The sequence below is a fragment of the Erithacus rubecula genome (genome assembly GCF_903797595.1).
Source record: "Erithacus rubecula genome assembly, chromosome: 14".
Taxonomy (NCBI): Eukaryota; Metazoa; Chordata; class Aves; order Passeriformes; family Muscicapidae; genus Erithacus; species Erithacus rubecula.
In genome coordinates this window covers 5,419,553-5,445,750 of record NC_136666.1, presented here as the reverse complement: position 1 = coordinate 5,445,750, position 26,198 = coordinate 5,419,553, and the positions used below count along the sequence as shown (strand labels likewise).

The 26,198-nt window shown below is 40.4% G+C and overlaps 2 protein-coding genes across 3 annotated transcripts in view; one reads left to right on the top strand and one right to left on the bottom strand.

Moving 5' to 3' along the window:
* LOC306808062 (protein FAM169B-like) overlaps nucleotides 1-10,386 on the bottom strand; it is a 35,942-nt gene extending 25,556 nt beyond the window's left edge. For both annotated transcript variants that reach the window (XM_079318211.1, XM_079318212.1), the window contains exon 1: nucleotides 10,264-10,386. In XM_079318211.1, coding sequence (XP_079174337.1) covers nucleotides 10,264-10,297 — 34 coding nt within the window. In that variant the 5' untranslated portion in view covers nucleotides 10,298-10,386. The remainder of the gene's footprint in view (nucleotides 1-10,263) is intronic.
* A 3,324-nt stretch (nucleotides 10,387-13,710) lies between these two features.
* Nucleotides 13,711-25,364, top strand: PGPEP1L (pyroglutamyl-peptidase I like). Its single transcript, XM_079318213.1, has 6 exons — nucleotides 13,711-13,768; nucleotides 14,256-14,445; nucleotides 17,086-17,138; nucleotides 23,267-23,383; nucleotides 23,844-24,073; nucleotides 24,993-25,364. The coding sequence occupies exons 2-6, from the start codon at nucleotides 14,358-14,360 to the stop codon at nucleotides 25,180-25,182; spliced, it is 678 nt and encodes a 225-aa protein (XP_079174339.1). The 5' UTR covers nucleotides 13,711-13,768; nucleotides 14,256-14,357; the 3' UTR covers nucleotides 25,183-25,364.
* The last annotated feature ends 834 nt before the right edge of the window (nucleotides 25,365-26,198 follow it).

The following is a 26,198-nucleotide window of genomic DNA, read 5'->3' as shown; positions in this document are numbered from 1 at the left end:
CAGGAGAGAAATTAAAGATTATTATTCCAAACTTTGGTTATTCACAAAAGCAAATTTACTAGTAAATTAATCCTTTACAAAAGAGCAGCATGTAAAACTTGAGTTTAGCACAAAGAAAAATATTTGCCATGCTAATAAATATTGTTCATGAGGTGCTGCTTACAAGGCTCCCTCCTGCCAGGGTGCAGCCAATGCAACTTAACAGCACAGTCATGTTTTCTCCTCACTGAACAAAGCAACCAACTTTCTGCTATAAATATGCTTGTACTCTAAGGTAAAAAGGACCATTTGAAGGACAAAATAAGGTCATAGATTAAATAATGAGGCTTTAGAGGAAACTTTTGATCAACTTTCCATCAATACAGCTTTGCACAGAAGTAATCTTTCCCTTTAAAAATGCTTTTAGATTTCCAGTGAACTTGTCTTTCTTGTACAATATAGTGAAAAGGCCCAAGTGAGTTAAGGAGCATATGTTCCAATAAAAGCAGCAGCAAAAAAATGTATTGTGAAAAAAAAAATGTTGAGGGGGGAGAGAGAGTGAGGTTCTTTTAGGAATACCATGGAACAGAAGTGTCACTTTAGATACTCTGGAATCAAGAAGTCAGTGGTGCTAAGACTGGCCTTTGTGAAAATCCCCTCAAAATGTGCACACATGCACACAGCACTTACACTGCTCAGATGCCATGGGCAGGGAAAAAAACACTTGTCTGAACTGCTTTTTATGTCAACTAATGTGTTTCCCAGTTTTTCCCAGTATAAAGTGACAAAATAACATTTGTCCAGCTGTGTATGTTCCTTTTACACTTCTTTTGTCTACAGGCACAAGAAGAAAACCTCAAAGTCTATCCATAACTATTCTTACTAGGCATACAACTAAAATTGTAATTATTGCTGGCCTACAGGATGTTATATACACTGCTAAATCAAATGCAAAACAATCTTAACTTTGCTTTAGAATAAAAACAGTGCTGTTCTCACGGTGCACAGTCCAAGACCCAATCAGCATCTTGGGAGATCAAAATATCGATGTTCCAAGGACAGCCTTTGGACCTAATTGGAATGACAGGATTTTATTTGAATTTGATTTTACCTAGCAGCAACAAAAGAGCACATGATGGCAGCCAGTCTGCCAGGACCCTGCCAGCAGCTCCTGCAAGGGGCTCTCTGCACAAAGGGTTACCAGAGTCACAAAAGGGGCCTCCTGCTGCAGCCATAGAGAAGGCACCATAAACCAAGAGAATAAATTTAGAACGGGAGCCTCCTGCACCAGAGGGATTCCTGACATTGGGGCTGACATCCTGAACAGCCAAAGCTGCTAAACAAGGCCAAGGCATCCTCAAGTGGATGGTGCAGCAGCAGGGACAGGGAGGGGGTGACAGGCAGGTACCAGCCTGTCTTCCACAGGACACCGGCTTTCAGGGGAAAGGACATGAAAGCTTTGTAGTTCCACAGGGAAAAAATATCTAGAGACAAATAACTGAGGAATCCAACAAGCACATTTCCATTTCAGGCATGCAGAATAGATTTTAAAGCAAGAACTAGCAGCGCATCTGCTTCTCTCTTTTGTTTCCATGGAGCAGTCTGGGCCACATTCTCAAGCGAGGATGTGCAAGTACATCTCATCTCACTCTGGTGATCTGTCATCAATTTGCACTAAGAATCTGATTTTTTGAAGTGAAAAGCTACAGCTACAACCAGCTATAAATATCAGCAGACTCCTAAAGTCATCTTTAGGAGATTCTACCCTCCAAAACCACAGTCTGAAACACTGTCCAACTCTGCCAAAAAAGAATAAACCAAGGCTCCTGATTCAGTCCACCCCTTGTCTCCTCCAGAAGAGAGAACTGAATTTCATGGGGGTTTAATCAAGTGAACAAATATCCTCCTTGAAAGGTAACAGTCAGACAAATTTTACTTCATTTAGGACCCCAAAAGATCAATATGTGGGAATCCAGATATATCACATCAGCACACATATGTTCTGCATGAGATACATAAATGCAATCGCAAAATGGGAGACAATATTCTATCCTAAACTAAAATTAATTTTTATGAACTAGAGACAGACCTCCAACATTACAGATTCAGCAAGATTTCATTCTATCAGTTAAAGTAAGCAGGAAATATTTTTCCATGGGTAAAAGAATTTATTCTCAATACAACAGAAAACATATGGTGCATACAGTCGTATGTGAAATTCCAGAAGGGAAACTGCAGACTGTTGTAATGTCCAAAAGTAAAGGACATCCTTCCATCTAATCAGATACTCTGAAGCATCTTTGCAAAGTTATTTTTGATCATGAAGCCAATACACAATTTACTAAACAACAGGTATTTCCTGGAACCATGGAATGGTTTGGGTGGAAAGTGACTGTAAAGATCACCTCATTCCAACCCCCTTTCCATGGTCAGGGGCACCTTCCACTATCCCAGGTGCTCCAAACCCTGTCCAACCTGGCCTTGGACACTTCCAGGGATGGGGTATTTGCTTTCATTGTTAAGAATCTTCTATTCCTGTATTCACTTGTAGGTAATTAATACTGTTCCCTTAAGCCAACTAAGTTGGTGATGCGGTTTTTTTCCAGATTAGACACACCACTGGCTTGATTAAGATGCACTGAGGTATTGCTGGCCCTTCCAGGAAAGTCAGACTTGTTGAAATGCCCATTTCAGAGTAAGGGCATTTAGGATGCAGCCAGATTGTAAAGCAAAATACATCAACCTCACCGTAGATGAAGCATGAAAAGTGTTATGTCTGAAGTGAATTAATCATTTATCCTACAACTACTTTTTCATGTTCTACAAACACAGAGAAGGATACTACATGCATCCATTAAGAGCTTGTATGTTTACAGAAGACCCATCAGTCACCACAGGACTTGTTTCTGGATTTTGTACATTTGAGCAAATTTGTGCATAATTTTACATGTAAAAATATGAAAAATACCTCAGTCAGATTTCCAGTGGTGTAGGAACAAGAGAGATAAAAAGAACTTAACATTTCTAATTTTCAAGTTTCATTATTTTTTAATTCAGTTTTGCATTTCTAATGCTTGCAATAGCAGCAATGGCTTTGTTGATTGGCTTTATTTTCAGGCCAGTATATTTCACAATAACAAAAACAAAAATCAAACAAACAAACCACACCAAAAAACATCTTCAGTAGGTTTGAAGTGTTTCTGATGATATTCTGAGGGAGTCTGTCCAATAAGTATTTTCCTGTTTTTTCTTTTTAAATCAAAAACCACTTTGCAATATGAGACAAACACATACCAAAACAAAATGATAGTATATCATGTCAATATTTAGGAGGGAATGTTGTTGTAATCAAACCACACAACTGAGACTCGAACTCCTAAGATTTGTTCTTATCACAGGTGCAGTTTTGTGGTCCCCAGCAAATCACTGCATCTTCTGACTGGTTCCTTATCAGTTAAGTGTATGTCTTATCTACCACTTCAAAAGGGTGTGATGCTTTCCTTATCAGTGCCTCTGAAGCCACTACCTAAAAAGATCAAGAAGTCACATAACATAAATTGTTCTCAGTTCTCCATGGACTGTCACTGCCATACTACAGAAGCACACCCAGGACAGTGTCTAGGATTAAATAACTACTTTTTTTTTGCCCTTCTGAACCATATACACATGACTGAAGTGCTGTTCCTCACCCTCTCACGGGAGCAGGAGCTCTGTGATGAACAGCAGGGCTTCCCATCAACTCTTCTCCTTCCCTTCCCATGAGTCTGAACAACTGCAGGCATGTGGTTATCGTTACACAGCCACATTTGTTTAACCTTCCAAAGGAAGGAAGAGGTCTTTGGCACACTCCCGGGAGTACACGCAGAACCTGACTCTCACATCCTGAATTTAACTGAGCAAATACATGTCAAAAACCCAAATTCTGGTGTAAGTGAAACTGCAATATCATCACAGCGTGTGGTGGCAGCAGAGCCAGGATTGTAGGCTTCAGGTTTGTACGTTTCAACCCCAAAATTCCATTCATGTGTCACTTACTGTTCTATCACAACTCAAACAACCAGAAGGGCTTCAGGAGACAAACTAAATTAAAGTTTATGTTTGTAAGTAATCTTCAAGTGTGAAATCAATACCTGAAGGCAGAGGGCAAAAAATAATCCTAACCCCATTCCCAATCAAGAAACTTGTTTGATTAAATAGAAGAGTTTAGCTATGTATGTCATTACTACAAATTTTGTCACTCAAATGGAGGGCAAACCAAATCCTAGGAATGCCAAACACAGGCTGCTATCCCACTTGCCATGCTATTCCCACAAACACATCTTTACTACTGATTTCAGAAAAGAGAAGAAAAAAGCTTTAGGTATACACATATATTTAAGTGGACATAGATGAGAAAAAGGAAAATGCCTTCAATTTTCACATATTTCCATGAGCTCTGAAGGCATTCTGAACCCTCTATTACCAAGTCTATAAAACACATGCTTTTCATTTCCCAAAACTTAAGGTAATCCACAATTTTTGAAATGGAAAAAAATAGATGCGGAAATGAAATAATTGATTTAATTATTTAGCTTTGTTTAATAAAAATATTTTGCTGAAACCACATTAATTAAAATGTTCTGAAGGCTAGAAAAGCAAGTGCATATTGAGGGGAATTGTGTAATGGTGAGTGCATACTGAAAGGATATTTCCTCCACTCTAACCTGCACTATTCCCATTGTGAAAAGTTCCAGCAAATAGGTTCCAACCATATCTATTTCTCCTCAGATGGATCTTTAGCAGTGTTACACTCACAAATATAAAGCCACATCCAACTCATAGTACAAATAAACTAAAATACATCTGTGTAAACAGGCTACTCCTGTCCTATTACACACACAATGCACATCTGGACTGGCATGTTTAGCACAAAGTTTTAACTCAATGTAATTGAAAAAAGCTGAGGTATCACACTCCAGAAACAGACTTTAACAGACAAATAAAAACTGCAGCATACTGTTAAACCATGGAAGTGCTACCAGCTATAGCTATGACATATCAGAATTCATACTCCTGCACATTTAAGTTTGTTTTTCACAGAGCTTAGATGTAAAAAAGAAAGAGGCAGCTTACAGAATTATTCAGGGGAAAATGCAGTGCTGGAGAAAAGTGAGATTCAGGACTGTCATTAATTAAGGCTTTGAAGTTCATGTTCACATCAGGTTTTCCAAGGAAATTCTATCCATCTGGTGTGATTGCTGCTAACACCTCTGAACTTGTGAACATCAGCATCAAACTCTTAATAATACTGGTTTTTATACAATCAAAAAATGGGCAGAAGTGTTCCTGGAAAAGTCTGACTTTGACTACTGAAGGCAGAGGTATGGATTTTGGAATCATAAAATGATTCAGGTGGGAAGGGACATTAAAGAACATCAATTCCCTGGCATGGACAGGGACACCTCCCACTATCCCAGGCTGCTCCAAGCCCTGTCTGAACTGGCCTGGGACACTTCCAGGGATGGGGCAGCCACTGCTTCTCTGACATCAAACTTGTCCTTTCTTGCATATGGAAGCAAATATTCTAATATTTGCCTATACCCTAAACAAAATAAAATACACAGGTTTTCCAGAACAACTGGGAAGAGGCTGATTTGAAAGGCAAATGGCAGGAAAGATTTTGTGAACAGCAGGAGATCTTTTATGAAGCACAAATGCAAATGCAGATAGTAGCAATTCAATCCTCTCCAAAGATGGAAGGTAGAAAGCAGGATGCATTGGTCCAAAGTCATTCTGTAACTTGAGGGAAAGAAGGAAAACAATGACTCCCATTGTGATAAACAGAGAATAGTGAAAGAGCAGGAAATGACAACTGAGTTTGACAAATGGTCCAGCATGGAGATGAATTCATCCCACAGGGAGAAACCAGACAGACTGACAGGACACTTTCAGAAAATGGCTGTGTTTGAATAATTAAAAGTTATTACTGAAACACATACAGTTACAACCTGGCACCAGGGCTAGCATCTAAGTACCACATCAAATACATTTCCCCATTACTACCATCATCCAGAGGAAGTGTGAGAAAATCTAAAGTCACAACACACACAGCCCTTAACATCACCTCATACAAACTACAGCAGCGTGTGGCACACCAGGAGTACCTGAAAGTCCTGCTTTGCTATCAGAAAGGACAATATTCCCCAAACAAAGTAGTGATGACAATATGAGACTACTGTCTGGATTTTCAGAGATACCTGCTTCAAATACCACATACTTTGAGTTGCAAATGCTTTGTATGTGACAGGCCAACTGCTCCCACCAGCAGAGAGCATAAGTCTGCCTAAGAAAGCCCAGCAGCCTTTCTCCAAATTACTTGCAAGGATCAATTTGCACAGCCAGAATAATCTCAAAATAAAGCAATTAACTGGGGGGGAGGGAAGGAGGAAAGGGGGAAAAGGGGGGAAAAATTAAAGAAACAAAACCCAATATCCCTTCCCCCAGTAATTTCCACTTTGCTAAATTTATTACACAGCTGTAAATTAATACATCACCTGCACCAGCTATCACAAGGCTGTCTCAGAACTTGCTTTAATGAAGAGCTGCCAGTAGTGGAGGAAATATGTAAACACTGCTCTTGTTTCTCTGTGCCATTGTGTCAGCTATTCTACATGTCTTTGAAGGTGCTCCAAAATCAGCATGGCTCTGCTTTTCCCTTTTTCTCCTTTTAGGAGGAGGAAAAAGCAGAGAAGGAACGACAGGCTGGCAACAGAGGGCTAACTCTGTGCTTGCTGTGCTCTTTATAGTGAGGCTCAGTGTGTTCAAATTCAGTTTATACAGGCTCTTCTGTAAGGACAAAAGAAACCACTGCTGGTGGTTAAAAATGCAAAAGGTTTTGATTGCAATTGCTTGACAATCAGCCAAAGATATGACTAGGGGGAAAAACACAGCAAGGCAGCTATGACCAGAATGGAAGAAACAAGGAAAAACACATGGCTCAACTTCAGAGCAGAAAATTGACTTAGGCTTTGCATAAACGACAGCATACCTCCAAGCCTGCCTGATCCACAGTCTGCCTGGAATGGGAACATGTAGGCTAAAAGCAGAGCCTATTAAAAGGCATAATGTTTCTAAATGGCATCTGTTATGTACTAATAAGCATTACTTAAAGGACACAGGCCTTAAAATTGCTACCAAACGTGCACTTATCTGAAACTGCAGCAAGGCAATCGTTACCACAGTGTCACATGACACCACTGGAATCTGAATAATAGAAAATGTTTTTATTTAGTTTGGCTTGAAATCATTATGCAGGAAAAATATGGAGGCACTTTCTGAGATTTTGAAAGTGTGCGACTTCACAGGAATGAAACACCAGCAAGAATTACATCAGCAGAGCCATTTGCCATCTGTTGTCAGTAATACTGTAAAGCCCAGCCACCAGACAGCACTTTCAAAGGTTACAAACACAATGTTTTTAAGCATCCATAGACCTCTGGGTAACTGAGCAGGACACAGTTTCCTTCAGATATGTGCAACCTGAGGGTCTGCCAATCCTTCTGCAAAGACAACATGCCAGAGCTGGGAACTGCCAGGCGAGGAGTTTGGAAGTCTCTCAGTATGCAACCTTTACACAATGTGGCAAATACATACCAGCCTCATCACGTAGGTTCCTATAACACTCACAGCCATAATGCCTGCACACCTCCCACTTGCAAATTGGAAACAGCCAGACTTTCTCCTGTGCTGTTTGTTTTCCCAAACTTTCCCTCCAGGCAAGGAGTGTGTTCGCTGAAATGCTACTATGGAAAGGGACTCTGGTTTGTTTGCTGGAGTTTGGGCTGTAGTTTTCCTTTGAGGGAAGTGTTTAGGATTTTGTCTCCTGGTTTCTTTTCTTTCTAGACCGTAACTATGTATTTATGTTAAAGACAGCAGGGTTTCAACAACTTGCCTTAGCTGTGGCAATGTTATGGCAGCCCTTTCTTCTTACACATACACAATCTCAGTAAAATTCTACCTGTTCCACACATCAGATTTTAGTTCCACTACAGGAGTCTGGTTGTTAATCAGTCTCATCTTAGAGCTCTGAGAAACTTTTTAAGATGCAGAGGCCACATTCCTGATAGTGCTTGTATACCACCTGAATTTTGTGTTTCCACCTTCCAAGCTGTTGACCTCCTTCCTATAAACTGATTAACACGGATTTCATGAAGGGCAGGGAGATTTCCATCTTCCTAGAGAGACAGATGGAAATTTAAGGCTTCATTAATGCAATTGCCAAACTAGATATACAGGTTTCTCATCCACTAACTATTTCTCAGGCTCCAGAGCTGCATATACATGGTTTCTCACTGTTTCTCTTAGGTGGTTAACACATACAAGCCTGACTTCCAAGGTGTTCTATAATCAAAATGAATTTGCAAGAAGGCTGAATTTAAAATGAGAATCTCAAGTTCTAGGTCAACAGCTGGTCTGGTTTCCAACAGTGAGGTTTGCCTAGGAATTGCAAAGGGGCTTAGACACCTGGAAGTGTAAACAATCTTTCCCTGTGAAAAACAGTTACAGGAACAGCCATCAAGACTGAATTGCAGCATCTCACAACACAACACCAACTGAAAAGCAATATCTGCACAAGAGCTAATGGCTGACTCTATGTGCTCTCAAAGTGTACTGCATACTCAACTTGCCTATTGCCAACTGCACCATAATTATTTTAAACATGTATTTATGCAACTAAAAAACTATGCCAAAACTCAGACAACACCTAAAAACATCAGCTGTCCCAGATGAAGATAAAGGGGATGGAAGAACAACTACTCTAAACATTCAATCTGAGGGTGATGAAAAAGTCTGGGGAAAATGTAGGTATTAATTGAAACCATCAACACTACAGAGCTTCCTTGGACATGAAAATCCAAGTTCTAGTCATCTAGAGATATTTTATGTACGAACTCCAGTAGAACTAAGAGTCTTCCCCCCCACCAAAAAAAAAAAAAAAAAAAAAAAGCATTATTACAAATGTTTGACTGCTGTAAGTGGTTGATAGGAGGGGGAAAATAGAGCAATCTGACTGCAGTGCATTTAGCCATGAGCAGCTAGAGGAACTAATGAACAATATCATTATTTTACTGAAGGGGATGAAGTAGGTGCTTTAGATAAATGGCAGCAACTTAAAATGTGTTTCAGAAGATAAATTCACTTTCTCTCCATTTACCTGCTAGCGTGACAAATTAAGAAAGAAGAGTATAAAAACAGAGCAGGAGAGAAAGCAGTGCAGAAGCTAACTGAGGTGATGCAATGGGCCCTTATCCAAACAAGTGCGTGAACAGAGATTCCTGGAAGTCCTCCTAGTCAAACACAAACCCAGAACACTGCACATGCCAACTCCTCTGGAAATCCATGGTGGAGCATGTGCAGAACTGATCCACCTATGCTAAAATCATGTCCCTTACCAAACACTGGGAACTTGGCATTTGGGAACTGATACAATGTGCTGTGAAAGCTACATGAAAGTGCTTTTTAATTTCAAAGCACTGTAAGTTCACCAGGTCCTGAAGGGCTGAGATGTGCAGGTTAGAGCAGCTCTTCACCCACTGCCACAAACACCAGCAAACCAACTCCTGCTGAAAGGAGACAAGGGAAATTGGCTTTTTCACAAAGTTCATCCTCCATGGCCATGTGTCCTTGTTCTAGTCACCTCGTCAAGAGCACATAAAATCTTTAATGAATACTTTCTAAAGGAAGGGTACTATATATATAGTATACATATACAGTAATATATTCGTATGTTACACTTTTCTTTCTCATCTCAACACCAAAATAGTCCAACTATTTTTGTGTGGGTTAAACTCTGGTTTTTGCTCAGTTTGGTAAACAACTGTCCATGGTGCCTTTGAAAATGGGTACTTTTATGCAGTATTCCCAAAACTCCTTAAAGGCTGAATACTTGAGATCTACTGAAGTCTTGACTCATCCAGCTGAGACCCCAAACACACACTGCCAACAGGACTTCGGGGATCATCCTCTGCCCAGCATCACCTGCCGGGCAGGAACCACCAGGCCGGCTCTCTGTGGGCAGGCTCGGACTAGCCGAACACCTGCAAAAGCCACCTGCACGCTGGAAATGGGGAAATAAGCCCTGCAGCACCCGCTCCGGGTGACCTGCGCGCAGGGCTCGGGCTGTCCGCCTCCCTCCGGCACTGCCGGGAGCGCGGCCATGAGGGGCCGGGCCCGCCGGGCACAGGATCCCTGGAAAGCCCCGAGTGTTTCGCCCGAGGCCACCCCGAGCCGCCTCCTCCCTCTTACCCGCGGCAGCTCTTCCTCCTCCCTCGGCCGCCATCACTTCCTGCGGGGCGGCGCGGGCAGCCCTGAGGGCGGGCCGGGCCGGGATGGCGGCTGAGGGGAAAGGCGGGGAGCAGAGGGGCCGTGCCGGGCCGCGATGGCGGCTGAGGGGATAGAGGAAGATGGAAGGCGGGGAACAGAGGGGCCATGCCCGGAGGGGAGCTGGCGATGCCGGCTGCGGGCTCGGGCAATGCCCTCAGCTCGGGGATTGCCCTCAGGCCCCGCCATGGAGGCACGGCCCACGCTGCCTCTGAACTCACAAAACTCCGGCAAGAATCCCAAATTATTCACTTAAAGGGCACAGAATGACAAACGATAAACCTAGAGTCAGTTTGTGTTAACGCGTATGGCTTGAGGCAGAAGGTTTAAGAGGGGGAAATATGCACAAAAGTAATATTTTTATAGCGTTCTGCAGTGACCACTGTTAAACTGAAAGAGGTTTTTGGAAAACCTAGGCATGCCTGCCATTCATGACCACAAACCATGAAACTGATGTACAGGAGCTAAAAGCAATACACAGTTGTCAAAATTAAAAGTAGAATTCAGGAGGTGACTCAAGGAAGCCTTCATACATACATACATACTTTATAAACAAAAAATTGAATTAAAAAACCTGTCCATTACATACACAGCCATTAGTTTTGATAATGCTGCAAGAAGACCAGAACTGATATTGTAACAGCCACTGAGCAATTTGGCTACATTCAACTCATATTCAGTTGCAATTTTTTCCATCAGTGCTGAGCAATAGATTCAATGGATTCAGTTGCTAGAGCTAAAAGAAATCATCAAACAACATAAAATACGTGACAAATTCTGTCCAAAACCAGACATTGGCACAGCTTGCCCAGAGAATCTGTGACTGCCCCATCCCTGGAAATGTTCAGGGCCAGGTTGGATGGGGTTTGGAGCAACCTGGTCTAGTGAAGTGTGTCTCTGCCAAAAAAAACCCTGAGTGAAACTGCCATTATATTTTTCCATTTACCATTTCTATGGATTTTGTTGTAGAAAAGGCCTCATTCCACAAGGAACAGTGAGCTTTGCACTGAAATGTTTGTATCCCCTCTTTTGTGACATTGCTTTCTATCTACATAATGACCAGCTTCAGTCCTTCCTGAGGACCATTTATTTTTATTAGAATGGAAAAGAAATATGGAATGTTAGAGCCTGAAATTTCTATTTAAAGTCCCATTATAGTTTAGTGTTAAATAGCATAACAGCTTGATTTCTCCCTTCTCTCATTAAGTGTTGAACAGTTGAGATAAAAATTGGAATATATTAAACACTTCCATTTCACAGTTTAAAACACTGGTCAGTGCCTGCCAATAACAAGAAATAAAAAAAAATATATAAGTAATAATAAAAGAGATAAAAATTAAAGAGCTGTTTCTAAATGAAGGGCCATATTCTGTTCTTCTTGCCATCTACTAAAAAGCTACTCAAGCAGTGTGCTGCCGGCTCTGCAGTGTGGTCAGAATGCACTTGCAGAAAATATATTTTTTTCTCTTACTCAGCAATTCAAACAATTTTTGAAAGTATCAGACAACTGTGCAGAAAAACATTCAAGGTGATAACCAGGATTTTCATAGTTGAGTTGCTTCCATTTCTTCTCTACCTCAAGATGAGTTCCTTGCCAATCATATCCATGTGTGGCAAGAAGAAAAACAACCAGTGTTTAGCTGAGTCAGCTCTGTCTGTCACTTGCCTTCAGATAGCAAGGACTTGGATTCTTAATTATGGATGGGGAGATTAATTCACACAGACCTCAAATATCCAGTGACCTTCAATCCATTGTTTTGGGCACAGATACACATGGGAGTGCTAATATTAAAGCTACAATAATACTTTAATAAAAACTTCAAGAGTTGCTTCAACTTCAGCTGAAGAAATGTTAGAGGAAAGAAAAGATTTCATTTCTGAATAATTTCTGAGTCAGGCCTAATTCAAAAATTTCAATTCTTTTTTTTTTAACTGTGTGGCACATCTGTAATAAATGCATTAATCCTCCAAGTTTACTACCATGCACCCAAAGCTTGGGAAACACAGCAATCAATTAAATCACTGCAAAAACTAATTTCAGTGGTCTCTGTCAAATTCCTGGTTTATTTAAACCACTAGCATCCCTCCCACACTTGTACAAGCACTTACCAACACTGGAAAAGCCTCAGAATCTTTATTTCCAATTCAGCAAACATCTGCTTAGGAAAAGGGACTAACTTATCTATTGAAGACAATGCTTCTCCCCACCCTCCAAAATTCTATCAGCTTCTTCATAAAGGCTTAGTGAATTAATCTTTGCTACTCTATTTTTTTTCTACTCCCTTTTGCCAGCTGTGAAAACTTTAAAAACTAGTACTACATTCCAAACAGATTATATCAGTTGTTTCAGAGTGCATGGAAGTAACAGACTTTTATCTCTCCTCTGGAAGAATATCTAATGAAATACCTTATATTTTACAGCATTCAAGCAATACCCTTCATATATATATATATATGTATAAAGCAGCTCTCACATCCCAAAGAAAATAGAAATTCTCACTCTGGAAATTAATTAAGCAACTGTAGACTTTAAATATTGCCTTATTCCTTACAAATTCTTTGTTCATCAGACCACCCTGTACTTAGATTTTTCTAAAGGAAAAAAAACAGCACAAATCAAAAATATCTATAAGAAGACTGATAAGTCATTGCCCTGTTCAGAATCATAAGAAGTGTTTTAATGACTGGTCAAGCAGAAAAATTAATGGATCAAAATCTTAATTGACATAGGAGTATGAAGGACTGTAGGATTTTAAAAGTCATTCAGTGCTGCCAGTAGCAGATTTCACCTTACTTAAAGCTGCAGAAAGTGCTGTTTCCTGTATTAGAAGCTCCTTCAGCCCCATCAGCCAGCAAAATTTAAGTCTACAAGTTGTGCTAGTCGGGAAGAAGTGGATGGTGGAATCAGTCTTTTAAATAAAGAGAAGCCACACATTTCTTTGTGTCTCAGCACAGGACAATTTCAATGACAGACACAGGTCGTAGCTCCAAACCTCATTCAGCCACCACCCAACCCAAGGCATTTCTTCAGAGATTTTTCTTTTTTTCCCTAAGGTCTCACAATTATCAGCTCTCTTGAGATAATATAGTAGCTTTCTATTCTTAGCTTATTTCTCCCCTCCCTCTCTCTCTCTCACACACACACACACATACACTTCCTACTCAAAACAAGACCCAGTGAAACCCTCTGCCCACATAGTTATAATTCCCTAGAGAACTTGCATATGCTTTTGTTTTGGGCAGTGACAATGTGCATATGTTTTGATTTCAGGCCCCCCCCATTGGCTCTCAGGCTCCACTTTAATGAAGACAGACCAGCTATTAAACTCACCAGTTTCAGCAAGCTACAACCCAGCTTCTAGAGTTCCTCTGACCTTGCAAGTTGGAGTGAGATTTTCTAACATGTTGCCTGTTAAAGGATATGTTTTGGGTTAGCAAATACACACATTTTCCTGTTGGTGTTTGTTTGTTGGTGTTTGGTTTGAAAAGTGTACAATGCTTGGACTCTTTCATAACAAGCCTATGATAAAGATCAAGAGTAGTAAATCAGATTAAGTGCTGTGAAGAGGAACAGCAAAGTTACCCCTGAGCTTAAGTTAGTAAAAAACAGTCCAAGAACAGTGGAAATGAAGAGATAAGTTTTTGTAGTTGTCATTCTCCACCATTAAAGTGAGTTACAACTGCTAAAAACAGAATACCCAAAGAGATATTATCAAACTGATTCAATTAATTTTCTGTTTACTTGCATATAAACAAGCAATAAAAAATATTGGTGGATATTTTGAAAGAAATTTCTTTAAGCTTTTCCTCCTAAAATACTCCATGCCTGGGAAAGGAAAGAGTTTGGGGCAGTCCCAGTCAGCCAGTCAGTCAGACTTCTATCTTTAATAGAGACGTAATAATTTTTGCTTTAAAAGTTACATGAGTCACAATCATCCCTGTCATGTGAAGTCAGTCTCATCACAGATGGAAGAAAAAAGGTGCCCCAAATGAAGTTTGCCACAGATACCTGAATTATAATGCTGTTTGGAAGTGAAAGACAAGAAGATTCCACCTTCTGGAGCATAGATTTCATGGATTCAAATTCCAACACTGTGGTGGTGACTGGTGAGATCTTTATTTTATTCTTTGAGTCAGAGATGGTATGCACACATGCTTGATCTTTGTCATAAAGAGTTTCCTGGAGGGAAAAATAGTAGCAAATGGTCATACTAACATTTCTAAATGGAAAATAACTTGCTGTGCCTTCCTAAGAAAAATCAGATGCATGTCAGAGGAAACAGACTGCAGTCTGCCCTCTTTAGTGCCATCCAGTTTGGTTTGTTGTTCATTCTCTCCATGTTTTAATCTTTGTTGACATTCTCTCTGATCCAAACCACATAGCTCAAGGCAGTGTGGGCTACTATTAGATAAAGCTTACCCAAGGAAGCTCTGAAGCAAGAAAACCAGGTTGCATCACAATGTCATACAGTCAGTGTCCAGAATTAGAGCAGCGCATGGCAACTTTCAGGGGCTCAGTTTCATGGCAAGGTAAGGGACTTTTAAACAGGAGATGCTGCCTCATCACTGCTAAACTAAACCATTCCATTTAAATATACCAAAGGAACATGCCTGAACATGCAGCACAAGGGACCAAATTTGGAATTTCTCTTGCTGGCTTCAACTAATGCAGCATCACAGAGGCAGAACCACCAGCTCAGAGAGTGCTGAGCTTTAAAAGGTTAAAGCTCCTAAGGAATGCTGCTGCTCACTGTTCCTCTTGTTGCCACTGGCTCATCTGAGGGCAATCATTACACATATCTTGACATGTGAGTTGCTGGATAATTTTCCACTGCAGGTCATCTGAGGATATAGGAATGAGGGTGAAGCTACATCAAAGAGATTTGCATCTTGCTGTTTTCAATTAAACACTTTTTTTTTTTTTTTAATAGCTGCAAGATGGGCAGAACTAGTCTGGCTTGCTCCAGACGTAACTACAGATGAGCTGGATGGGAGTGCAGGAGAGGGCAAGAGGTTTTTGCTAACCTCCTAAAAGGCTGACAGTCTGGTTCTCTCCTATGATATTTATGGCACATACCCTTGGGAACACTTCTTAGCACCCTGTTAGTTTTTTCCTCCCTTTAGATCACCATTTATGTCCAGAAATCTCCTTGGTCAAAAAGCTTTAGACTAGTTAAGACACATGTGCATCTTCAATCTACTACAGAGATTATCACAGCATGTCTCTGTCACATTTTCACCTGCTCAGAATATAAACCTGCTGGCAGGGAGCCCAGTTTATTATATGGAGCCCAGAAACATTCAGCCAGTTAGCTCTCCACATTGCTGCAGGTATTGCAGTAGAACTCTCATACATTTAATCATTTTTCATAGCAATTTTAAGCAGTAGTTTCTTAGGGCCACCACTGACACAAGTGTTTCATTGTGAGCTACTTAATAACATTATTATAATTCTGCAGTTCTGCTCACACAGATACCAAAACTTGTACAACTACAGCTCCAAAACTGAGCAGGTGCCACCCGAAATTTGCTCTCAAAGCAGAATGGGACTAATGGGATTTTGTGTTTCCTGAAAATATGAAATGAGCACCATTTGTTCCCTCACCATAGGAGAAGCTCAAACCTGGGGAAAATATTGTCAAAAATATAAGCTTTTCATAACATTAAAGAGAAAAGATGGAGCAGTTATGAAATAAATATTAGCAAATTAAGAAATGCTTAAAGTCTAGCACTAATTAAGCTGTCACAAGTCTGCATTTAGGCTTAATTGTCTCTGCATACAAGTAGCTTTCACTGTGCAAAATGGCAATCATCTGCTGTCAAGTATTTACTTGTCCATTTAAGGATTTTAAATATTTAAGAGTTATAGCATTAAAACCATTTCACAAACTCATTTTCCTGACACCCAATATCTAGGACTTGGCAACACTTTGGATTGAGAACACTAATTGAGATTAATAAAGACAGTGGGAGTTTTCCAACAAACGTTTTAATGACAAAATGCCCATCTGCTCGAAATTAGGTCTTTTCCCTTTTTATTTAAAAAAAAAAAATCCTTTCACAAAAAAAAAAAAAAAAAAAAAAAAAAAAAAAAAAAAAAAAAGTATAAAATTGAATGCAATACTTTGGATTCAAAGTGTTCTTTCCCCTTTTCTCCTCTCTTTTCCTGGGGGAAAAAGTGAAGTAAGACATTTTTCCTAGAATCACAAAAAGCACATTTTCCCAGATAGACAACTGTAAATTTTCATTACTTGCAATTAAAATAAATCACAAATTAAATATTTTTTACTCTTTCAAACATTTTCATTAAATATGCATATCTTCATCTTCATGAGCTTTAACAATAAGAATGATACATTAACTGTGACCCAGGAGTATTTAATGCCTTTTAATACCATAGCTTTTAGTAGTGGCATTTCTATGGATGATGATCCTTCCCCAAAATCATCATTTATGTGATCTGTCCTATTGGTTCCACTAAATTTAACCAGCTCCAGTTAAGGCTCTCTCATAAGAAAGCCTTGACATGAATGAAGATTGCAGGATTAGTTCTTTTATCAGTGAATTTACAAATGGAAAATACTATTCCCTAAAGTGTTATAAAAGCTAAATCCTATCTAAAAAACTCAGCCTCCATAACCAAAAATAGGAAGATAAAGATCAAATATGTGTGTGCACACATCAGCACCTAATCTGCAATTGCAGAGTAAGCACAGGTTAAAACCAGCTTGCTTTCTTTCTTTTCAGGTTTTGGTCCCTTCAGACACTACCTCGTTAATTCTAGCTGGGAAGCAGTGAAGGTAGGTATAAAAAAAAGGAGGGAGGCATTTTATTTTTTAGACATCCCAACACAAACTGATTTTAGGCTTTCCATTCCCTTTTCATGACTCATTAAAGAGAGTTATGCCTCATGGAGCAGACACCCAACGTGGAACAAAGAGGATAATGAAGTCAATGATTATTTTACTTGCATTCTTTTTGGTGCTTTTAAGCACTTCAAAATATTATTCTTTATTTTAAAATTTATTTTTGCTCATGGTGTCTTCTCTGCAAGTATTGCATATGCCATAGGTTATGTCTGTCTTCAGTAAATTGACCATCTCTCCTACCACAGTTCATTTTATCCTGTGTGAGGTATTTGCTTCTCACAAGTGTAGCCTATTGAGTTCTCAGTGCCTGCTTCAGAAACACAGAACCTAAACTGTGCCAGTTCTAAGTGTGAGTTCACATTTCAGCTTTGGCTTTTTACAATGACAGTGAAGTCTACAGTTAAATTGAAAAAAAAAGATCATTCAGAGGGGTTTTTTCCTCCATACACTTTGACTGGCAGTAACAAGTATCAGATGCAGTCTTGAAAATTCCTGCCTGTTTCCTAAATCTGTGTATTAGAACAAATTTAGCTGGGGGATACAGAGACATGGTTTGGATACCTGGCTTTCAGCAACAGCTGATTCATTCTCCCTGTCACTGACAACAGCCTTTCCTGGAGTTCAGTTACTCTCATAATGTACCTAGGAAAAGAGTTATTGTGAGAGGGTCTTTCACATAAGATTTTAGCAATCCCAAGGTAGATAGAAGGTTACACAAGGAAATCTGAAACTAGTGGGGGAATAGTCAAAGTATTAAAATTAAATTGGAGCATAGGTCCAAAATGTACAAGAAATTAGAAATAATACTGGTGAAATAGAAAGCAGGACATGTAAAACAAACCAAGGAGACTGTGTTCTATTATGAAAACTGAAACATGTCCATACATTTTTTAATTATTTTGGACACTGAAATGAGAAAGTCAGCTATGGGAAAGTATGAGTAATGACAGAAAGGTGGTGGCTGTACAGGACTATAACCATTGTACAAATTTTGGTGACAGCTACTGAATATCTGTTTTGGAAATGAAGAGCAATCAAGACAAGATGATTGAAAAACAAGGATTGAAAAACAATATTTTTCCAAAGACCAAAACTATAGCAATTCCACCAAAACATACATCTTTTCTATTCTAGCTTTGTTGGGTGAAGAATGCTGAGTGCAGCTTGGTGTTTGGTAGAATAAATCTATTGCCCCTTCCAAGTCATGTGGGATGTTATCCCTGTAGGCTAACAAGAAACAAAAATCCTGTGATACCTTTCCACACCCCAGTCATGACAGGAGACCCATAAATTATCTAAACTCCAACTTGACATGTGCCCTAAACCACAAATATTTGTCAGTTGACAGTGTTCTTGCTCATTATTTCCTGATTCCTATTGGTTCTAATTTTGGGTGCAAGATCATCCTCTTCTGGCTGAAAATAGAGCATGTTCTTTATCTGCAAGCAAAACAGCCTCGGGCGAGAACGCACCGATGGATGGGATGAGTTTTCTGTAACAATGCCATGAGCTGGCTATGCCAGGGAGTTACATAAGGGCCACAGCATTCCATAACAAAACAGATGTCAGTCCTTGTGCATGGAGGAGAGCAAATCCATTTCTCTCTGATGTGGCACCCTCTATGTGGAATTAATTTGTATTCAGACTGGGGATGCAGCTTTGATTTCCTGCTCCCTGGTAAAGGTGGTTAATTCAGAGAAATTTGCTGCAAATCTGGAAGTACTTTGAATTTCGATAGGCTTCTCCACAGTGAATAGCAATCTCATAGTATTGTTCCATTGGCATCATTCATAGGAGTAGCCCTATGATCTTCAGGAAGCTTATGCACATATATTAAAGATAGCAAAATTTAATATTTGCATCTGGAAGTAATCCTGTCTTGGCTTGGGGCACCTGCATGGATCACTGGGGTGACATAAAACCCTCCTGCCAAGTCTCTTTGCTGTGAACCATGCGAGTGTGCACTCAAATTCATCCTCAGGAACGTGCTGAGAAGCCAGAACAGACCTACTAAATATGACTGGTCAGGCTTAATACCTTTGTAGCATTACCCAGAACTGTCCCAATTATTACCCCAAAATGAAGTAGGTGCTTATCAAAAGCCTGGATACCATGGCACCCTCAGTGATGATGTAATGCTGATACACAGAGTCTTAAAAGTTCACATCCCAGAAGGGTCCTCATACCAAAAGCATCTGAAATCCTGTAAAAATATATTTAACAGTCCCAGTGTCCTAATTCCAAAGCATAGCCTCACTCTCCATTCTTTTGAAATGGATCCTTTGCCAAAGAATTATGGCTGCCCTTCTGTGAGCAATACTTGCTCTTACTCACAACTGCTTCCTTAAGCTCCTCCACAAGATGCTGCTGATAGGATCAGCTCTGCTCCTGGACCTCTCTTCTTGCTGTAGGGAGGATCAGAGATTGATCCAGTGAGCACACAGCCCATTTCAATAGCCACATCCCTTCTATGTCTTCACTGGGCACACAGAAAAATATTATTTCTCTTACAAATTAACTACTTACTACTACAGCTTTTTTGGTGAATAAGCCAATTTCCCTTGAAGCCCTCAGGAATCTAATGATAACTGTGAGTAAAACTACAAAACTCCATATCAACTGGTTTAAAAAGATATTTGTTCTGAATTTCATCTTCAAGAATATGAAGATCCAATTTTCCAAGAGTGTGAGGAATACCCCATAGTTTTTGCAAGACCCAAGTTCTCATGACAGACTCTTACACAAGGCATTCATCAGCATTGCATTCTTCATCCATGGAGTTTTTGTTCCTCAGCAGGTACCCCTCAAGTGTTCAGGGAAAAGGGGATCAAATGGACCCAAAAGCACAGACAAACCTGGCAATTCAAGGTCATGGAGAAAAGCTTCAGGGCTCTTATAGACACCATCACCTGGCCCAGCATGGTCGTCTAGCACTAGAAAGACAGCTTATCTTTTAGAAACATGTCTCACTAAGTTTTTCATGGTTATCATAACTTCATTCACCTGAAATACCCTCATGAAATATGCACAAAAGCTCTGCCAGCAACACTTTTAACTCCAGAAGTGCAGGACATTCTCACTAAATGGAGAATGGTGTTTACATGTATTTACTCTGCATTTGCTGACAGATCACACTGAGTTACCATGATGTGTTAGTGCTGCAACACCACATGGGACCTTCAGAATCCCAGATCCCTTCATTTGTTTATTCCATTGATGATCCCACCTAATAACCCTTGATCCAACCCTGTTGCTGTGTCTCCTCCAGCAAGTCCTGTCTGCAGCTTGGCAGCAGAATAACCTATCAGGGCACTCCACCATCAAGGTCAAAGTCCCCAGTTAATAGGGCACAAATGTAAGTTGAGTGACAACATTCATAGTAATTAAACTGTTAGTGCAAGAACAGGTCACATTTCCAACTGCTTCTGGGAACTATGTTTGCTATCAGGAGATGAGGATCAGATCTCCCAGTGCAGTTTTTCATCCTGCCACTGACCATGTGGTCTTTGGAAATCTGTCATTTAATCTGTCTGTCTCCCTCTCTGCTTTAGTTTCATCATCTGTGAAACTAAGACATTGCTATTTAGTGCCTTCATATCTGCTTTGGAACTTTCTTACATCCCTGAAGTTTTAAGAAGGTTATCTACAGGATGAGAAAAAAAAAAAATCCAACAACTTAAAACAACCAAAATCCCAAACCAAACACATAAACAAAACCCCACTAACCAGCCACACAAAAACACCTTGGTTTGCAATGTATTTGAAGTCTGGCTGGGGCAACCGAAACCACCTGCTTTCCTTTCTGCACCAACACAAGCAGTTCACAAAATTAACACACTGCCACCTTCCCAGCAACACAAATCAGTGAGAACTCAGGCAAAATCAGTGATGTTTTCCAGAAGTTCAGGCTATTTCCAACACAGTGCTTCCTGCACCAGCCTGAGCACAGTGCTGTGCAAATCACTTCTCTTTCAGCCAGAACACCAGTGGACCAGGACTATGACCACAGCTCACAACAGCTCAAGGTCAGCAGCTGGTAATGCTGGATTTCTTCTCCCTTCTAGAAGAACTTCCCAAAAAGCGGCTCTTTCAAACCACTTTTCCTACAAAACAGTCCTCCAAAACTTTTCTCCTCCTTTGAAATTTCCTGTTTCAGCTACAAAAGACAGGCAGCTGTTTACTGAATTCACTCACCAGTGTGAGCTCTAGTTTCCAGGTGCAGTTACTCTCCTCTAACCATCTTCAGCCTCCCACCTTAAATGCAAAATTGGTTCTGGTTAAGGCTGAGACAAGGAACAACCTTTTTTTTTTGGCTCCATGTTTACACAACGTCTGGTCTAATGGGGTAAGCCCATGGCTGGGATTGTTAGACAACACAGTAATACATATTGTTGACAACACACTGAAATTACTTAGGACATAGAGAATCATCTTCCTTTGACACAAATTCTCAGCCATTTGCTATTGACCAGCTTCAGTTTAGTCCTGCACAAAAGTATTTCTGTGTGTTTCTGCCATGACAGCTGGTGACAACAGAATGTCTCAACCCAGAGAGCACGAGAGCAGAACAGCATTACAGCTGGCTTGGGGTCTCCACACTCTGCACCAAAGTCAGGGGTAGTTGAGTCCTCTAAGCCTTATCATTTAAAAGAAAGAATCTCATTAAATGTAAAAATTAAAAATGCTTTGGAAAAGAAAATGCTAATTGTGAACCAGCTGGGGTTTTCTTGTGTGGAGGCTGAGGCACAGTACAGCATTCTTCAGCGAGATGATGCAATGGGCTCTCAAAGACTGTCAGCGCCCACAGGAAAAAAGGCTGGCACTGTTCTCCAAATGTGTTTGCTTCCCTGCAGGCATTGTTTCCTTGCTTGTGTCAAATAGTTTATTGAGCACAGCTAATCAATGCTTCCGCTGACAAGAAAACTGGAACAGTTTATATAGGAAGCAAGTGTTGAGGGGCAAATTTCCCAGAACTGTGGGCCTCATCCTCATGGGAACTCTGAGAAACAAAAACCTGAGGAGACAATGACACTGAATACAGTTACAGGTCTCTCGGGCTAATCAGACACCTCCACTTTTGCCTGTGCCCTCTTAAAAACTTAACCTGTACCATCCTTTGGTAGTGGTTTACTCAAATGGGATTTTCAATCACCATGCTACTTTTCTGGAACAAAGCTTTCCACCTCAGATGAATTCCTTCTGCATTCTGCCACTGCAGCTGCTTACCTTCTGCCGAATCCTATGCCCTGTTTGTTCACCCTGTTCCACTGACAAGTCACTTCCATGTGGCATTTATTCTCCAAACCATCTTCCAACCACCTGACCTACATGTTGCTTTGAAGGGTGCCTTTACTCCATTCACTCAATACTGGGCATATTTTTTCTTTGGGAAAATTGGTCCTGTGTGGAAATCCAACTGTACATAATTGACAGAGAAGTAAACATCTCAGTGACATTTCCTTCTACTAGAGAAACATTCTAGATGAAAAAATAAATTAAACTCATTCTGAATATGACTTTCTCGTGTTGACAGTGACCTTCAGCACAGCTTACCTGGACCTGGTCAAGCCAGCAGATCTTGAGCACCTGGAGTGAAAAAGTCACATCTAAGGTGAATTCTCCTTGGTTTTGTCCCTTGGCAGTGCAGTTTTTCTACCAGATCTTTCACAGAAACAGCTCTTATCTACAGCAAAGCCTTTTCAGATGCTTTCAAGAGTGGAGCTTTTCTGTGAGATGCTGTCTCATGGTTCCCCAGGGACCACTTCCAAAGCAATAACCCCTCCCACCCACTGGAGACTGAACATCTCCTTGGAAAACACAACAATGGCTCCACACGCACAGACGTGACATTAGGAAACTGTTTAGCACATTTTAGTCTCTTCCTGTTAAAAGAGAGGGAGCAACCACAAAACAAATCTCACTGCAGACCAGTGTTCAGGAACCATGGGCTAAGGCATTGCTCTTTCAGGTGTTTTCTCAGTTGAATCAGCCCAGTTGCTTTATCACAGTCAGAAATCCAATATTCCTTCAAGTCCTCAGTGGCTTTTTTGTAAACACAGGAGCTGTCCAAGAGAGGCCTTGGTGAAAACATTGATCTCCGGATCTTGCAGCTGCCAGTGGTTTACCAAAAAGCAAAGGAGCAAGTCTGCAAGATATGGACAACCCTTCAGCCACTGGTGGGTAATGAAGTTACACAATTTCCTCCCCTCCCCTGAATACAATGAAAAAAATCTCCAAGAGAGTATTGCAAAACATCAAACAACTCCGGAAAGTGACTATTGAAACTGTGATCAAGGTTCCAAGCTGAAATTCAGAGCACACACTAATTAGCATGCTGGTTTAACCCTGTGCCAATTAAACACATAACTGATGCTGAACAAAGGAAAGGAAAATATCTACCATAAACTGCAAAAAAGGTACTGCAGCCCTGCAGTCCTGACATGACACAACAAAAACTATGGCCTAATCTGGTTCTCTTTATAATCCCTTATCACAGTTTTCTTTAGACACAAGCAAAACTTCCCCCCACCTTGAAGCCAGTAATTCACATAATGCTTGGCACTTTTGCATCACATGTTTTTAAAAAACAGGTCTCATTTATAATTTCCTGTTGTTCACTCTGGTGGGAAAAAGCAGCTTACAGTTCACGTTGGGCTGGCTTCATCTGCCACAGCGCTCATCATCCTGGAGCAGTGTGGGAAGAACAAAGGCTACCAGGAGAGGGATGCTTGTGGCTTTCACCCAGAAGGTGCCTGCTGTGTGCTACATGGCCCAGAAAAGATTGAATCTACAATTAATATGAAGACTCTCTGGAAAAACATCTCAGTGGAAGGGATTGATATCATCCTTTCCAGAGATGCAGGAAGGTAAACATCACCTATCAGGGAAACAACTCAACCAGTTCACTTATCCCTGGAGGATCTTTGCCATGACCTCTCCTCCAACCAAAATCACTCCAAAGCAAAGTCTTCAGAGGGGCATAAGTATGAAATTGGGATGAATTTAAATTTTATGTAAAGCAGCCTTCATGAAAAACTACAGCCGGTAGATATTTTTCCATAGATTTGTAAATTCCAAAAGAAACAAGTTCCAACATAGCACACCCTGTGATGAGCAACTCCAGTAAATCTCAGCTATTAAGACAGTCTGAAAGCAATACTGACTAGTAGCAGATTTAATCTGTTTTTTTCAACTGGAGGGATAAAAAATGTAAATAGATACAGTGCAGAACAACAATCACAGGTACTGTTAGAACCAGGCCTGTGATCTCATCATGTGTTCCAGTAGCACTGAAGCAATTTTCTACTATGCTAGTCATCACTGGAAAGGAAAACAAAACAGTAACTTTTATTTTATTTTAAATAAAACTCAGCTAATACTGGTCCTTAAATTCAAGATTTACACCTGAATTTTAAAAGGTGGAATGATAAGAAAAATCCCTTCAGACAGGGAGATTTTATGACTTAGACAAAAACTGTGTTACATGGTTGTATTTTTCAGCAGGGTGTGTTACCTTTCCCACCCCACAAGAATGTTTGTCTTGTGATTTTATTTTTTATTTAAAGTTCTTTGTGGGTGGGTGTCTGAGAAACCAAACCATCAGATAAGCAACATTTGTTTCTCAAACTTGGTTTATTTCAGTATTTCCTTTATTCACTAAGCAAATATATTCTTAATAATTCCATAAACCAGATCTGGTTTGGCTGCTTAGAATATTTAAATTTAATCAAGGTTTACTGAGCCTTACTTCAGGTTTCTGGTTTTGCTTTGCTCTTAATATTGCAGGTACATCTGTGATTACACCTACTACACTTCTCTGTATTACGGCAATGGAAGAGCTGCTTTCATCCACGTCCCTCCATTATCTGAGTCGGTAACAGCAGAATTTCTAGGAAAAGCATTACAGACCATTATCTTAGCAATGTTAGAACAGTGTGGGGAACAAAGAGAGATGCATCACAGAGGGAAAAAATGATGATTTCTTAGAATGTGATTCCTTACCTCTTAAATGAAGCAGATCTAAAGATTATTTAAAACCCCCACACAAAGGATTTTATAGCCCATGTTACTTTCAATGAAATTTCCTTGCAAAACCCAACCAACCGTTTGTATCTCTTAGAAATGGCTTGAGGGGAAAAAACCAAATGATTGGTGGTTCATATTACCAACAATAAAGTTGTTCAGATTTCAGAAAGTGTGAAACTGGATTGAAACATTTTAGTTGTTTAATCCTGGTTCTGTTGGTTACAAAGACATCAATAAAGACTTGCTGACCCCAGATGGATGCTCACAGCTGTAAGAACTCAGCACGGGATGGATGTAACAGAAATCCCCCTCAGTCCCTGAGTCCAGAGTTCAGCCCACAAAAAACGTGGTATGGGAGAAACCAGAAAACACTTGGGACTTCTGATTTGTGAAGTTTTGCAATTCTGTCTTACTGACCTGCTGTAGATGCTTCTTTCCACATCAGCAACAGGCTCTGACCCAGAGGGACTTCAGAGTACAGAGAAAACTGGAAACCAGCAGGATCTGTAATGTTCTTGTTGAGTTTCAACCCAAAACCACCATCCCCAAATTCTCAGTGCCTGTCCCAAGGGAAAACCCCATAGTCCTTCCATAGAGGACAGCCCAAAGGCAAATCCATCAGCTAATCTGTCCCAAGAGAGGCAATCCTGAATCCCTGTGCTGTGGGGAGAGTTAGGGCACATGAGGTTACCTACAGAACAGGCACCCAAGGAGATCCCAAACTGTAAAACACGGGCCCAGACTCGCCCACATCTCAGCTCTGTGCATAAGTGTTGGGTACCACAGAGGGTCACTGCCCCTCAGCACACAGGGAATATCCACGCTCTCCTCTGAAGTCCTGCTGCCAGGACACAAGGACAAGATGAAATCACTCAGTGGAACAGCACAGCAGCAGCTTAATCTGGACACCTGGGATTTCTTGAGGGAAACAAAAGCCTGTTCCTCAAGCACCATCAGTAAAAAGGA

Excerpts from the sequence above, each read along its gene's own strand:
- PGPEP1L (XM_079318213.1), top strand. The coding sequence starts at position 14,358 with ATGCTGTTTGGAAGTGAAAGACAAGAAGATTCCACCTTCTGGAGCATA. Across the intron at positions 14,446-17,085 it reads CAACACTGTGGTGGTGACTG|GTTTTGGTCCCTTCAGACAC; the intron begins GTGAGATCTTTA and ends CTTTCTTTTCAG. Across the intron at positions 24,074-24,992 it reads CTTTCCAGAGATGCAGGAAG|GTACATCTGTGATTACACCT; the intron begins GTAAACATCACC and ends TTAATATTGCAG.